The 16,333-nt window shown below is 41.6% G+C and overlaps 2 protein-coding genes across 3 annotated transcripts in view; one reads left to right on the top strand and one right to left on the bottom strand.

Moving 5' to 3' along the window:
* Positions 1-2,613, bottom strand: part of LOC105439859 (ataxin-2-like) — a 31,825-nt gene extending 29,212 nt beyond the window's left edge. Inside the window, exon 1 of one of the 2 annotated variants that reach the window (XM_030992177.1) lies at positions 2,310-2,613. In XM_030992177.1, coding sequence (XP_030848037.1) covers positions 2,310-2,359 — 50 coding nt within the window. In that variant the 5' untranslated portion in view covers positions 2,360-2,613. The remainder of the gene's footprint in view (positions 1-2,309) is intronic. The other variant, XM_030992176.1, reaches the window with a different exon arrangement.
* Positions 2,614-10,103: 7,490 nt separating this feature from the next.
* The window catches only part of LOC115926800 (ecotropic viral integration site 5 protein homolog), a 45,013-nt gene continuing 38,783 nt past the window's right edge, over positions 10,104-16,333 (top strand). The window contains exons 1-2 of the mRNA XM_030992175.1: positions 10,104-10,256; positions 11,392-11,970. Of these exons, the coding sequence (XP_030848035.1) occupies positions 11,681-11,970 (290 nt within the window). The 5' untranslated portion in view covers positions 10,104-10,256; positions 11,392-11,680. The remainder of the gene's footprint in view (positions 10,257-11,391; positions 11,971-16,333) is intronic.

The raw sequence follows: 16,333 nt of genomic DNA, 5'->3' as shown, positions 1-16,333 counted from the left end.
GGATCAGCTAAGTGGGGAGGCGTGACTCCGCTCAGCCCATACGCATGATGACAACGCGTAGAATCTGCACATGCATGCATTTCACGCTCGGTAGCTGCGTGGCACGAAACAATCTTTGTACGTGCTACCTGCGTTGCACGCCTTTGTACATATACTGCGTGTGTACATGTACGTGTGCATTCAGATCGCTTGTGTGCGTTCGTGTATTCGGCGAAAGGACCCAAAGACAGATGCACATGGAAGACAACAGACGTGGAGCTTGCAATTGCGCTTAAGTAAGGCTGCATCTGGCAATACACGTACGCTTGCATTGCGCGATGCAGCTGTTTAGCAAGGTTTATAACTCGGCATGTACTGTACTTTTTAGTCCATTGTGGACAAAAAATCGGATGAATGTTACCTAGATTTGGGGGGGGGGCTGTATCTTTTGATAGAAACATCAATGAGTCTTGAAATTTGAAATGTGTTCTTGTGAGTGGTTGATTTTTTTCAATTATCCAACCATATTATTATATTAAGGCAAAAAGGAAAATTGTACAAACACCCTAGAGTAAAGGAGCCCGTAATCGGCCAGCTCCAGTTTTCGGCCGATTGGTTGGATGCAAGGTAAAATCACTCTAAAATACATTGCATAATAGCATAACACATATCCCACACATACCATACCATGCCAGTGTCACTGAAGAACCACATTTGCAATGGAAAATATATCCTAAAATATCACATTTTAGCGATGTAATCGCCGGTCCCGCTACCCAAATCTGAAAAATCGAGTATCTTACGCGTGTCTGTAAGAAATATGGGTACCATAAAATGAGCTTTATTTCAAGCATTTTTCAGATTTAAAGCCCGATTTTGTGCTAGTCGCAAGCTCAAAAGTATGTCATCGCATGTATTAAATCAAATGCAGCCGCACACCGCGACGCACACACGATATCTCTGTCTAATTCAGACTCCAACTTCCGATCACCGCTGTGCCTGTCTTCGGCCAGGCGAGCACCAGGGAGCTCCGGCGTGGGATACCTACTCCGCCCGCTTGTGCTGTACATCAGCGCGGAAATGCACGGCGCGCGCGAGCGCTTCCTATTGACTTTGTACATGCGGCCGTAAACTGAAACGCTCGGCCGATAACGGGCTCCAAAACAGTGAAAATTGAAATGAATATTGTCATGGCAATTCGTGATTTTTTTCTGGGATTCTTTTTTTGTTTAAATAATAATAATATTTGCTTCATGATTTGAACAAGAAATGATAATAAATAGGAAGTAAAGAGTCCTAAAAATAGGATTTTGTCTTAAGTGGCCGAAAACGGGCTCCTTTACTCTACTACAATGTGATGATTCAAAATCAGTAGGGGCGCTGGTCTGAAAATAAGGATCGTCTGCAGAAACGAAGATTGTCTTCTAAAACGCGGATAGTCTATTCTATGCGTCCGCCAAAATAAGGATTGTCCGCATTTTCGCTGACATTAAAGGCAATTCTGATTTCCGTTCCACGTGTTGGCGATGCAAAAAAATCGTTTATCACAATGATTTTCTTGATGCATTTCAAATTAACTTTGTACAGAGACTTTCACGTTATGAGCGATAAATCCTCGGGAAGACGGACAACTTATGAAAGTATAAAGTCAGTGAACTGTCTGGGGGTATTTTATTACACAGAATCCAATTTTTTTCCAGGCAGCGCGCAGATCGAGAACCCGAAAACCTGCAGAGCGCTGAAGAAGAAAAAAGAAACCGCGGACGATCCTTATTATTTGGATCCTTTTTGTCCGCGTTATGTGGACGATCCTCATTCTCGAACCAGCGCCCCTACGGGCTACCGACACTGTTTTGACAATGACAGTCACAGTGCAGATGGAATGGTGGTTTCCTAATCCTATGATAAATGCCGAGATCATTCAGTTTGGTGCTTGGTATTTGGTGAAAGTAAAAAAAAACTAGATTTGGGCAATGGATCCACCAACTATAGTCTCCCTGGCCGGGCCCTGCTTTATGTGTAAGTTGACACACACCCTCATCATTCATGCTCGCCGGTGCAGTGCCGTACCGGGGCCCACATGTATGCGCTTATCCATGCTCACTGCCATCTCTAGTGTCTTCATGAATTTCAGACTCGCTCACAGATCACATCACATTGACTTACAACGATCTGTTTACAAACAATCAGCGTGGCTAGTATGTTATTTTAGCACAGCAATAATAGTCGAATTCAATTTCATCTCCTTACAAATTTAACAAAGATCATTACAGTGTCCTACTTGTATCGTACAAATACACACTAATCGCAATTTGTAACGTTTTACTAACCTGCCGGTGCTCCTTTTAGCGACTTGTTCTCTAGGTCGCGGCCTATTCATGGTGATACCGGTAATCTAGCGCACGTACGCGGCTCTAATCTTTCAGGAGAAGGTATGATTCCGGAGAAACAAACGAAATCAGTCCCTCATATCGACAATTTTCCAATTGGTCAGGTGATATTGTTTACAATCCAACAATAATATTCCCAAAAGGATAAAGAGTCGACGTATAATATAGAAAATTGCCCTGAATTTCAGGTTCCACTGCGTGAAAGTTACTACGGCAGCTGGCGCACTAATTTCAAGTAGGATCGGGGACACCAGTGTAAAATTAAATATACAAAATATTCTTTATAACAAATAAAATACCTTACGATTATATTCATTAAAGTGCAACGTACTAACAAATTTATTTATGACTTGAACTTGAATTCACATTGTCATTAAAACAGAGCACAATGGATGTAAAATAGAACTATATTTCATAAGCGCACGTTATTACAATCGTATATTGTAATACGTCTCGGCGCGCAGTCAGACATATCAGGATGGGGTAACCCTAACCTATTTTAGGAAAGGGTACCCAATTCTATTGAATTCGTTGCAGTCAATGCTGTCTGGCCCGAAAAAGTGCCCATATTGGGTCTCTTTTTTTTTATAGTGGAGGATATACTCAAGATTTCAACAAGCTATAGCATCCATATTTTACCCCCCCCCCCCCCTCCGTTCCAATTCGATAATTTACAAATGAATAAATTGATTCAAATAAACAATTGATTCAGTTTGGAATATTGTAGCCCCTCCTGGCCAAAATATGATGTAAGGCCTAATGAAAACGGAAACTGTGCAAGTAATGTGTTGTTCTCTACGGGGTTCTCTACCTTCGATGGGATCCTATATATCTAGCAACATTATGAATTGAAAATCGTACGGGTGCAAGAGTGGCCGCTATACTTATGCAATGGGGGAGTGGTTAGTCTGACTTTAAGAACTGGGGCAAACTTTTAGGACTACTCTCATGCTTCTTCCTCAAGTTCACCATATAACTAAGTTCATTCAGTGGCGGATCTAGGGGGGGGGGGGGTACAGGGGGCCCCCTGCCAAAAAAAAAATTAGTGCTCACTATCCCCCCCCCCCACCAAAAAGCAAAAAACAAAAAACAAAATTAGTGCTGACTACCTAACCCCCCCCCCCTCCCCCTCCACCCCCCCCCCCCCCCCCCCCCCCCCCCCCCCCCCCCCCACTGAGCGAATTTTCGGCCGGCGCGATTTTCAAATTTGTACAAAAAGCACAACAAAAATAAATTGGGAACCCCCCCCCCCCCCCCCCCCCCGCATCCCCCTTACCGCCAGTGCCATAAACCCTATATTTCCGAGAGAAAAGATAAGGACGGAGACCAAAATTTCCTCGCCTCACCCTTTCTGGTGTACGAGCCTGGGAAGACCATAGCTAGAATTCGGAAATCGCCCATTCCCCCCTCCCCGACCTCACCTCCAGAGGTTGACTTACATGTAATGTTTATACCATGGTAAAAAAAATACCAAAATATCACGTACGCTCCTGGTGGAGGTGGTAGTGTTGGTGGTGGCGTTGGTGCAGTGGTGGTGGTGTGGTGGTGGTGGTGGTGTTGGCGGTAGTGGTGGTGGTGGCGGCCGCGGTGGTAGTAGTGGTGGTGGTGGCAGGATGGTGGTGGTAGTGGTGTTGGTAGTGGTGGTGGTGGTGGTGGTGATGGTGATGTTAGTGGTGGTGGTGATAATGGAGGTGGTGTGGTGGTGGTGGTTGTGGTGGTGGTGGTGGTGGTGGTGGTGGCGGCGGTAGTGGTGGTGGTGTTGGTGGTGGTAAGATGGTGGTGGTAGTGGTGTTGGTAGTGGTGGTGGTGGTGATGGTGGTGGTGGTGGTGGTGGTGGTGATGTTAGTGGTGGTGATGGATATGAAGATGAACTTACGCTCAATAATATTTAACGAGCCTCCTCTCGCCACACCTTTTCATAGCAGACTTAAAGGGCCCATGACATTGAAATACAAGCGTATTCATGTTGGTGTGCAGTCCTGTTTACAACTCATATTTTGATATGTAAACTTCTGAATTTGTTTCATAGATTTTTAAATATTTTTTGAAATATTTGTTTTTCAAACTTGCTAAGCTCCACCCCAAAAACCTCCAGATCTCATCCCCTTTGTGACATCATCTGTCCAATGAGCTAATTTGAGAAAGTGGCATGTAGCTTTGCCAAAGGTGACCACCTGTTACAATACCACAACCAATAGCAACATATAAGTTGCTATGTCAGACATGTCAGATTAAACTAATATTCTAGAATAGACAATGGTATGTAATGTCCCCCAGCTTAGCACACGTTCATCATAGAATTGCATGCTTCCATAATTATTATGTACAATACATCATCATTGCCTTTGTCTTCCTGGTGATGCTACAGCATGTCTGACATATTGTATTACGTATTGTAACAGGTGATCAACTTTAGCAAAGTTACATGCCACTTTCTCAAGTTTATAGCTCATTGATGACTGACAGATGATGACACAAGGGGAATGAGATCTGGAGAGTTTTGGGGTGGAGCTTAGCAAGTTTGAAGAAAAAAATATTTTCAAAAAATATTTAAAAATCTATGAAACAAATTCAGAAGTTTATATATATCAAAATATGAGATGTATGCAGGACTGCGCACTAACAGGAATACACTTGTATTTCGATGTCATGGGCCCTTTAGTCCATTATCTTCCTCTCCTTTCTCCCCCACCCCCCCCCCCTCAATCTCTCTCTGTCTCTCTCTCTCTCTCTCTTTCAGTTGACGTACAAGTTTTCTTTTGATCTTTGATTCTTCTTTGCTAGTTCTATTTTACAAGAAAACTTTTTGTACTGAGGGTAGAGTTTAAAGCAGAAAAAATGTCATGAACTCATCAGCAACAACCACACCGGCTTCTCACAACATGAGTTCTCCTTCTTGTGTTCTTCTTCTTCTTCAGTATTTGTCTTCTTCTTCTTCTTCTTCTTCTTCTTCTTCTTCTTCTTCTTCTTCTTCTCCTTCTTCTTCTTCTGTTTCTTCTCCTTCTCCTTTTTCTTCGTCTACTTTAATTTTCATTTTCCTTCGGTTCTGCTATATACACTGCGTTGTAAATTTATTTATATAATATATTTTTTACAAACAAAATATTCATTTGTTAAATTACATTGTAAATTGATTTATTCGATATATTTGTTTCCAAACAGAATATTGATTTGTTACATTGCATTGCAAATTGATTTATATGTTTATAAACAGAATATTGATGTACATCAATGAAATTTAAGAAATGCAATACAATACATGTTAGATTCTCCTCTGTTCCTCCCCTCTCTCTCTCTCTCTCTCTCTCTCTCTCTCTCTCTCTCTCTCTCTCTTTCTCTCTCTCTCTCTCCCTCTTTCTCTCTTTTCCTCTCTCTCTCAGACTGTCTTCAATCTTTTTCCCTCTGATTTTTTTCTCCAGCTCAGACCGTTTCTCAAATTTCCTATATGCTCTTCTATACCCGGCCCTCATTCACTCTCACTCTCCCTTCTCACACGATATAATTATGTGCTCATGAAAGATATAACATTATTCATTTATACGCAGGTGGAATTATTCTTTTCAAGAGGGCAAACAAAAGGTATTCATGAAGCACAAGGACTTTGGCAGTTATTATTCTAAGATGCTCAAAGTGGAACTTCTCCATGTGTAAAAGATCTGTGGATATTTGGGGTCATATTTTGTACCATGTGCTATCTGCTTTTCAAGCAATGTTCGCTCATTTCAAAAGGTGATGTATACCAACATAAAGCAATTTTCACCAGCGAAAATTGCTTTATGCTGATTTTTCGAAGTAGTTGCGTCACATTTTTTAAACAACAAGAAAAACAACAATACCATAACCTCATAACAAATCGAGTAATTGGGAAAGCGGATATATTTTTATAATAATGATATTCATGATCAATTTGTCCCTATTTTCACGAAGTGACGGTAGTGAGGAAAATCGTAACGCAAAGTGAATGCAATTTTTTTTCACTACCGTCACTTCGTGAAAACAGCGACGAATTTTTCAAGAGAAAATTGGTAGGATAAAATGAAATTGGGTACGTACCGCCCCCCCCCCCCCCTATTCCGGGGTCGGAGAGACCGCATGCGTGTTCCCAAAATGCCCGGTAAAGGGGGACTTTTCACGCACCAAAGTCCGGCTCGTGGTACACAAAAATCCAGCCCGTATTGACTTTACAAGGACTTAGGGGGGTGTTTTCAAAAGGAGGGAACTATACGCGTACCCTAAAGAACACTGAGTGGGGGGGGGGGGGGGGGGGGGTGTATGTATAGTGATCAGGGTTGAGTGTACAAGATAATAAGGGGGGATCAGAAACGGATCATTAAAGAATGGGGGTTGTGACAGTGTAAGGGGGGGGGATATCCTCTTCATCATTAGTACGGCGGATTATACAGTGGCGCAATGTTGTTCCAGACATTCATTAGGCACCGGTATCATGAGGCGGGGGGGGGGGGGGGGGGGCATCGATCTTTTATGATAGATGAAATGCGAACCAAGAAGGCCATTTTTTCAGGGGTAGGTATGGGAAGTTTTTTCTTTCTTTTTTCATTTTCATTTTCCACTCTCCCCTAATCTCTGTTTTTCCTATTTATTTATCTTCCGGCCTCATACCTTTCGAGAAGGGGGAGGGGAGGGGTGCCCCTGTGCCCCTGTGCTCCACTGAGACCGAGAGCGAGATTGTGTATCATGCTGGCGGTTGCCCACAGGTGCGGATCCAGGGGGCAGGGGGCCTCCCCCCCCCCCCCCGCTAAAAGAGAGAGAAAGAGAGAGAGAGAGAGAGAGAGAGAGAGAGAGAGAGAGAGAAGGAAAAGAAGGGAAAGGGAAATAGGAGAGAAAGGGAAAGAAAGAAGGTGAAGCAGAAAAGAAAAGGGAGGAAAGAAGGAGATCGGGGGGCCGAAAAGGCCTGCCTCCCAGGCTGTTGCCCCCCCCCCAGCAAAAAAAAAGAAGAGAGAAGGAAGGAAAGGGAAATTTAAAAAAAAAAGGAAAAGAGGAGATAAAGGGAAGAAAATGAAGAGGAAGGAGAAAAGAAAAGAATGATATCAGTTGCGATTTTCATGCCAAGAAGTTGTGGATCCGGGGAGAAGGCCGAAAGGCCCCCCCCCCGCCAAAAAAGGGGGAAGGGAAAGGAGAGCTAAAAGGGAACAACAAAGAGGAAGAAGAAAAACGGGATGAAAAGAAGGGGAGATCCGTTGCGTTTAATTCGACCAACAACGTCCAGATGGGGAGGGGACGAAACGCCCTTGCCCACCCCCCCCCCCCCCAGTAAACTTAAAAGAGAGAGAAATGAAGGTAAGGGAAAGGGGAACTCACGCCAATAAGTGACCTGCTAGTGTCACAAATAAGGTATAAAAATAAGCTCATCTGACCGTAATTAAATGCCTAAAACCCCTGAGCTTCCGGGGGCTCCGCCCCCTGGACCCCATGCAAAATAGTGACCTGCTAGTGTCACAAATAAGGTATCAAAATAAGCTCATCTGACCTTAATTAAATGCCTAAAACTCCTGAGCCTCCGGGGGCTCCACCCCCTGTGGACCCCATGTCAATTGGTTTCCTGCCAAGGTTACAAATAAGGTATAAAAATATGCTCATCTGACCATAATTAAATGCCCATACGCCCTGAGCTTCAGAGGCTCCGCTCCTTGACCCCCGCCGGGGCTTTGCCCCTAGACCCCACGCCAATTTACGCTACGCTCTATACCTGATCATAGCTACTTAAGCCGCTCCTCCGAACCACTTTGAAAAACGTTCAGCAGGGCCTTCATGTAAGAGTGGTAGTGATGCGGATTTTTTTCTGCCCCCCCCCCTCCAAAAAAAGATTTCGCTCATTACGCCCCCAAACTAGTGGTCACCAATATTTGGCTCGCACAACTTAAAAATTGGCCCCTCCCCCCCCCCCCCCCACTCCTAAGGAATCCTGGATCCGCGCCTGGTTGCCAAAAACATTGGTATGGACCCCGACCACCCCTGCCCAAATTTAGCACATTATTGTATCTGGACTTTTGTATTAGGGGGTGAAGGGGGGCCCGGGGGCAAAAACTCAAAGCCAATGATGATGCCTATGTTTCAGCACAGCAAGAAAATCACCTTATTTGTTTGGACAGGGTGTGGCGCAATTAAATCACTGTACTGGGAGGGGTGACTGGGGACCACCCCCTCCACATTTTCGGAGATTTATGCCTTTTCTCCCTTAAGTCTTACACACATTTTGATACCATTTTCGACGAAATCGATTAAGGTGTTAAAGCCCCACTTTCCTATGTAACTACTTACTCCCTCTATATAGAAAACTCCCCCAATCGGTGCCTGTTGGTCCCCCATGATCCTCCGAATTTCTCATGTTATTCGAGAGCTGAGTTGATGAGATAGCCACCTGTCAGTGACCTAGTGTGTGGTATAATCCCTCCTAGCCACACTAGTGTTGATAAGCTTTAAATAGCATTCTTAGTATGCGCATGTCATCAAAAAGTGTTATTCATGTATACACGCAGAAATGTGAATAGTCTACAGGTTTAGTTGTATAAGTTAGAGATATGAATTAACATCAAATTAATGAAAATGCTCGCTGCACCCCATACAGCAGAAAGTTACATACCGTATTCTGGCATCAGGTGCCCATAGGCCTAATTGTCTTTTGTATAGTTTTGATAGCAATATTACATCTCACTGAAGCCCCCCCCCCCTCCCATACTACATACGGGGGGGGGGGGGGGTGCCGCTCTAATGGGTAACTGTTTCGGGGGGAAAATCCCTTAACATGGGTCCCACTTTTAACAAAATGCCATTATAAATGCATGGGTCCCTTTTTTTTACATTTGCAAAATTTCGAATTTTGAGGGGTGTTTTCCCATGCAAACATCCGAAAACACCCGAAAATTGTGATTTTTTTCTTCTTTTTTTTCTCGAGAAAAGTATCCCCTCATAATGGGGTTTCGAGGCTTGAGCGGTACACCCCCGTCCACTGAACCAAAGATCCCCCGGGACACCGGACCCCTGGGACTGAAGCCTGTATTCCCTAGCTGTATTATTCTGAACAGACACTCTGGCCCGAAACGTAATGTTTTTCTTCATTTTAACCTGCTTTCTAATATTTCTTTTTCCAATTATTAGGAAGCTAAAGACGAGCCCAAACTGTATTTTATTCTTTTGTAGTTGAATATTTATAATTCATATATATACACTTTTTGTCGATCATTAAATCATGTGCAACCTATTTTTGATACTTAGATTCAATTTTAATATAATCGATTTAATGAAATTGGGCGTGGACCCGTACGCCTAAATACGTTTCCCTCTCCAGCAACCAACGAAATACTAAGCTATGTAGTATTTTGTGAGTCACAGACTGAAGCCAACAAGCCAAAAAGATACGGCGCATTCGATAGGTGTGTGTCCCCTCGGTGCACATTTGTCATACGGCTAGCTCGCTCAACCCAGCTCGTCTAGTCTGTCCATGTACAAGTGAATGCTTCACCATTTCCTGCGTGTACCGGTATGTCTGTGTAGTGCATCTACATTCATACAGTACATCTATGCATGGAAAACGTGGGTCGTCGATTTTGACTTACGTACACGTGTCTATGCATGGACTTTTCTTTTGTTGTTTTTGTTTTGGTCGAGCAGGCAGCGCAGGGCAGCTGCAGCGAATACAGTACGCGCGCGCGCGCAAATAGAGCCCGTTGTTTTGATCGAGCGAAGCGCGCGCTGCATGCCGCATCGCAGTTCGCGTAAATACTATTGCAAAATGCTCTTGGAATTTATACCTGCCCACTTTTACATGAGCGCCGGCTATGATGTTGTCGACTGAAACGGTATTTGTGCAATATAGTTCATGTAGTCTACAGTTAAGTTAGGATGTCTACGCTGCAGTGATTCTTTCAGGTGGGTATTGAGCTTCGGAATGAACAGCAGCTGAAACTAATCTTCATAAATCTTTTAATTCAACGTGTTGGTTTGAAAGGATTTAATTGTCACCAAGCTAAACTCGTCATGGTGCTGAGCTGAGACTGAGCTGAGACTGAGAGCGAGAGTGAGACCGTGGGATATATTTGCAATGCCAACGACAGTGCATGATATTGTTTTGATTTCTTTAATGTGACAGTTTGTTTGATATCTGACAATGTCTAATGCCGTGATTGTGTTGTGAGAATACTTCCGGGGTCTCATCCTTGTTTTGTTGACATTGTTCCGAAATCACCAGCTGTTATTGTTAATTGTCTTTCATTTGTTTATGGCATTATTTTTGTTATGCAAATTAGTCTAGATTCTACCTGTTGAAGTTGAAGTCTTTATTAATTTGAAGGATGTTTTAATATTTTTATTTGTAGACCTAATTGGTCTCCTATTCTATATTTAGCTCATTGTATCAACCCTTCAAACATGTAACCTCCAATCCACGTGCAAACAAAACCACCAAACATGTCAAAAGGGTTCTTAAATAAAAAAAAATTATGTTGGAAGTGGAACAAGCATAATGATATTTCTGACTCCTCTTGCAAGCGCACCAAGTACACGTACCGGTACTAACTTTCCCAAGTGACGATGCCTAGAAGTAATGACCAGAAATTACAGGCCAACGCCTACATGTACACTGTACATCCAGTATTCGATAATGATCATTATGACGATGCTCTTCCACTACATTGATTGTATTTTTTATGCGATAGATAATGGCTAGGCCCTACAAGATTATTTAAAATGTGTAAGGGTTTCAAGGGGTAAAGTATATTATAATGTACTCCCTAGCACAAGCGCACATTGCCATTGGTGTTGCAACTTTGTTGACTTGTGGTAGATGGTTTGTACATGTAGCTGCCTGATGATGATGACCTACAACTGTACATGTATGATGTACCGTACATGTACGTTGTAAGTAATACAGTACAGTACCAAATACGAGTACACGTACATGTATGCGGATGAGAAAACAATGATTTATTTTTCTTGAGATATTCTAGGTTACATGTACATGTACATGCTAAGTTACATGATTTCCCATAATTTTCTTTTCTTTCAGACTTCTTCTAGGCCTACAAAATCAATAAGGATACCAACATGAAATAACAAGATGTTGGAATTTACAAGCTGATTAAATTGAAGAGTCAGTACCAAATGGACCACTTCATTCAATCAACATCTTCCTGAGATCTCTAACGAAGCAGAGATTTATGAAATGGTACACACCAGCTTACTGCACTGTTTTTACCAATTGCCATTTCTATGACTCTGCAATCAATACTCTACTCTTCCAGCTGAATCCCCAAGCAATATAGCAACCCTGAACAGTGTCATTTTAAGAAGCGATCATGTCAATTGAAAATGACGCCGGCTCTTCCATCGGCCCGGGACCATCTAGTGAAGACGAGAATGGCATCGAGCCACTGCAGGGCGGGGCGTCATCTATAGGGAATGATTCCGCGACGGGTGGGGCTTCCTCGATAGGGAATGATTCCATGACGGGCGGGGCGTCGTCCTACGGTAACGGCTCGGCTACCGGTGGGATGGATTTGGTGGACAGTGATTTGAGCGAGGACGAGGAGGATGGTCCAAAAACGGATCGCTATGGATTTGTAGGAGGAAAGCAGTTCACAGGAGGGTAAGTATAAATGCCTTTGGTAACAATAGGGGTGTTGCTTGGCTCCAGAATTTAAGGGGGGGGGGGGGGGAGTGGGCGCTTGCATACATGTACATTGGATGGGAGCAATTCATGAAAGCCAGTGAAAACATTCTATTATTTATTGAAGTGGTACCTGTTTGTGGCAATTTGTTTCTTTCTTCTTATCAATTTTAATGTACATACAGGTGTACATGTATTGTATGTTTACATGTAATAATGTATTCAAGTGTACTTGCTTCCCCATTGTGTATGAAAAAAAGTAAGATTCATGTTTTTGATATCAATAAATTCAGTTTTTGATGTAGGCCCTAAAACAAAAGAAAGTCTGGGAAGACTTATATGTAGGAAAGACATATTTGTACATTATGCAAATTTGAATATGGGACAGAAATTTTGTTATTCTGTAAAATCTGAAAACTTGAAAAGTCATATTGCTACATGTAGATCCATGTACAGTGTACATGTAAAGTGCATAATGAATACATATTAAATAGCACATACCCACCCATTTAGGAAAACTGTTCATGTGTGCCTAAAGTACAGAGGATACAAACTATACACATGTACAGTACAGTACACACAGTAAATATATTTTTATTTGATATGGGATTATAGTACAAGGGAAATCTGCAGTTCCAGCAAGGAAATGAATTGTTGACCCTCGGAATCGGACTACACTGTAGGAACTGAGTCACTAACAAGTAAACAAACAAAAATACTGCACACATTAGGCCCGTCTTCACTATCTCGAGATTGCCAAATATCCAGCTATTTGAACTATTTCGATCGCAAACTATCCAGCTAATTGCGTCTTCATTAGAACGATGTAGCAAATTAGCCGGATAGTTGGTCAGGATAATATCCCAAGATATCTCGGTCTAGTTTGCAAAATATCCCACTATTTCCGAACTAGCGGGATAGTTTGCGACCGTCTTCATTAGACCGAAGAACGGAGTCAAATATCCCGATCCCATCATGCACCGCTGAGCGGTATAGATCGCATGTGCGCGCGCTAGTACAACTAGTTAACACGGAAAACCGGAAATCGTTGTGCATGATGGGATCGGGATATTTGACTCCGTACTTCGGTCTAATGAAGACGGTTCGCAAACTATCCCGCCAGTTCGGAAATAGTGGGATATTTTGCAATTTTGACCGAGATATCTTGGGATGTTATCCCGACCAACTATCCGGCTAATTTGCTACTTCGTTCTAATGAAGACGCAAATTGGCTGGATAGTTTGCGATTGGGATAGTTCAAATAGCTGGATATTTGGCAATCTCGAGATAGTGCAGACACGCCTTTTGTGTCTTCTACTGTACATCTCAAATCTCTACAGTCATAAACTGGGCCCCATTACTTGAAACCGTACTACTTATAAGTCTAAATTCTTGGACATCCCACTGAAACTTGTGTTAAAGCAGTGGCGTAGCTTAGGGGGTTAGGGGATACGTGTTCTACTCCAGTGGCATGGTAAAAAACAAATGAGAGAAAAGGAGAGAAAAAGGTGGAGGGGGAGGAAGGTTGACTCTCATCTTATACCCTCTCCTAGTTTGCCTTTTATCCAGTCATTCGACTACTCCTCCCAATCCCTCATGATACCAGTGCCCCTTCAATGATGGACCACTGCTATGCCACTGGTACATGTACAGTATGTAAATGTAATTACATCAGTCTCCAAGTAATACTCTGCAATGAAGCGGTGTATTTGACATGAAGATTAAGCAGTACATGTAGGTACATTACATCAGCCTGAGTGTAATGTGAAGTACATGAAGTACAGTACATGTACATACTATTATACATGATTGATGAACACATGAAGATGTAGAAGGGAGTAGAACATGATTCTATTTTTAGGGCCATGCACGCATACATTGTACTTGGCCACCAGAATTCTCTATGCATGGGACTATAAGGAGTGGAGGAGGTGATTCATCGGCTTGCGTACCTGATACATTTCCTATCTCGTGTCTCGAAAACATCACATGCCCTCCCCCACCAGTATCATGGGTGTTGCCGTGCCCCCCTAAACTATTCACATTAGGCCTGTCTTCACTATCTCGAGATTGCCAAATATCCAGCTATTCGAACTATCCTGATTGCAAACTATCCAGCTAATTTGCGACTTCATTAGAGCGAAGAAGCAATTCACGGATATTTGGTCGGGATTGTCATCCCACGATATCTTGGGATAGTTTGCAATTAAAATATCCCACTATTTGGCAAGATATCCAGGTATTTGTCCGGTGCGTATTCACCAGACCGAAGACTCGCACTATACAGTACGCTAACGCTGAGCAAAATATCTCAATCTAATTTCCCAAGGTCGAGTTTCAAGTTTCGAGGTCGAATCTCGAGCTGATGAAGGCGCGATTTGTAACTTCAGGATTATTTCCCAAATCAGAAATAGCGGGCTATTTGGCAATCTAGAGATGATGGAGACGTGCCTACATGTATTATCTTTCTTGGCCCGCTCTCCCTGATAATAGAAGTTAAGGTCATGAGGATAACTCTTTAGGAAGGGATAATGAATGACACAGACAGACCTTTTGTGCTCTATTTATACAGCATTGCCACAAGTATTGATTAAAGGTACAACATGTGTCGAGCCTGGTCTACCATACATCATACATAGACATGTACATATATACATTGTACATGTTTATTAAAAAGTGTGTGCAAAAATTTGACATGCATGCACAGTAGGTGTATTTTCATGCAGCTCATGTATTACATGTGTAGGTAAAGTGTATCACGTAATGTACATGTACATTTTTGTACATGATATATGTATGTACACCTGAACGTGTACACCTTGTGTATTTTTTATGTTACATACTGTGCCTAAAATCTAAAGAATACCATCATACAAGTCCAATATGTGTAGTCCATGTCGTCTTTCACAGCACTTACAGTAGGCCTAATATTAAATATTAATAACTAAAAACTCATGATTAAACATACCGCTCCTAAAAATAATCAAGATGTTATTGACTAAAAAAAGGAAAAGGAGAAAAAAAAGCAAGCATTCTAGTTGATGTTGCAGGGACTACACTGTACATGATGTTAAATATTTCATACTTAAAACACAAATTCTAGATCATTAAAGTGGAGCTTAGAGTGTCTTCTTCAGAGGGACTTTTTCAGGGATTCGATTCCTAGCTGTGCTTATTGAATTAAACTGCCTGGGACAACTCAAGATAAATAATTTGATTTCTTGTGAGATAATTCAATCTCCTAAGAAAATGAATCACTCGAGTTCAGTAACTGCAAGCCAAGAACAATTTTTACTTTTTAGATGGCGTTTTACTACATGTACATGTACATGTACATTGTATGTATACTACATTTTGGTTCTAGTTGCCTTAAAATTATATAATTACTGGTAATTTAATATACATGTACACCGTTGGAATATATATTTTTTCCTAGCGTTAGTGAAAAATGTTTCAAGTTTGACTCAAATGTGAGTCATCGAATGAAGGACAAATACACTTCAATACAGTGCATATGCTGCCATGCTGGTCTTAAGAAAATGTATGTGTCTAGATGTAGGTTTTTCATAATGCATATTATGTGACAATCATTATACATGCTACAATGCACAGTGTACACACACTAATACTGTAGACACAAAATGCCCTTAAACATATTTTTCTGTTCATGAATGTCTGTTTTTTGAGCTTTTCATTTTTTATTTGTAGAAGGCGGTACAATATGTTTGTACAACAAGGTGCCAAAATCAGTCAGTTTTTGCTTCATCATATCAATAGTACAAAACCTTTGATATATTGTACAGGAATATTAAATGTAATACAAAGTTTTTGTATGGGGTCATGAATTTGGTTCAAATGAACATATTGGAAGCATATGGGATCCTACAATATTCAGTGATCATTGTGGCGGTTGAAATGGAATTGAAAGTTATTGAATTGTAAATAATAAACTCTTTATGTTGTATAGCTCCCTCTCAAGCTCAAGATATTAATTAAGCTGTAAAACAATGTTTCTTGACTGAAATCGACCGATTAGCTATTCCCGTTTTGAAATTATATATCACAACTACATATTCTGAGATTTTCATGGTCGCAGCTACCGTTGAACGGCCGTAGGCGCTATTTGAAATTTATCAAAATTTACCGGGAGCACCGGTAAATTTTTATATTCAATTTTTCTCGAAAGCAGAAGTTTTTTAGGGGCTCAAGTTTCTAGTGCTTATAATACATCCACAAGGGCATCCAAATATAACAAAATTGTAAAGAATCACCATCCACCCAATTTTCAAAATTTCCCAAAACTTTGTATTACCTTTAATGTCAACATGCTTATTATTTTAAT

Source organism: Strongylocentrotus purpuratus, unplaced genomic scaffold, assembly GCF_000002235.5.
Source record: "Strongylocentrotus purpuratus isolate Spur 01 unplaced genomic scaffold, Spur_5.0 spur5_scaffold_2, whole genome shotgun sequence".
Taxonomy (NCBI): Eukaryota; Metazoa; Echinodermata; class Echinoidea; order Camarodonta; family Strongylocentrotidae; genus Strongylocentrotus; species Strongylocentrotus purpuratus.
The sequence above is the reverse complement of the archived record's forward strand: the minus strand, read 5'-3'. Positions and strand labels throughout refer to the sequence as shown.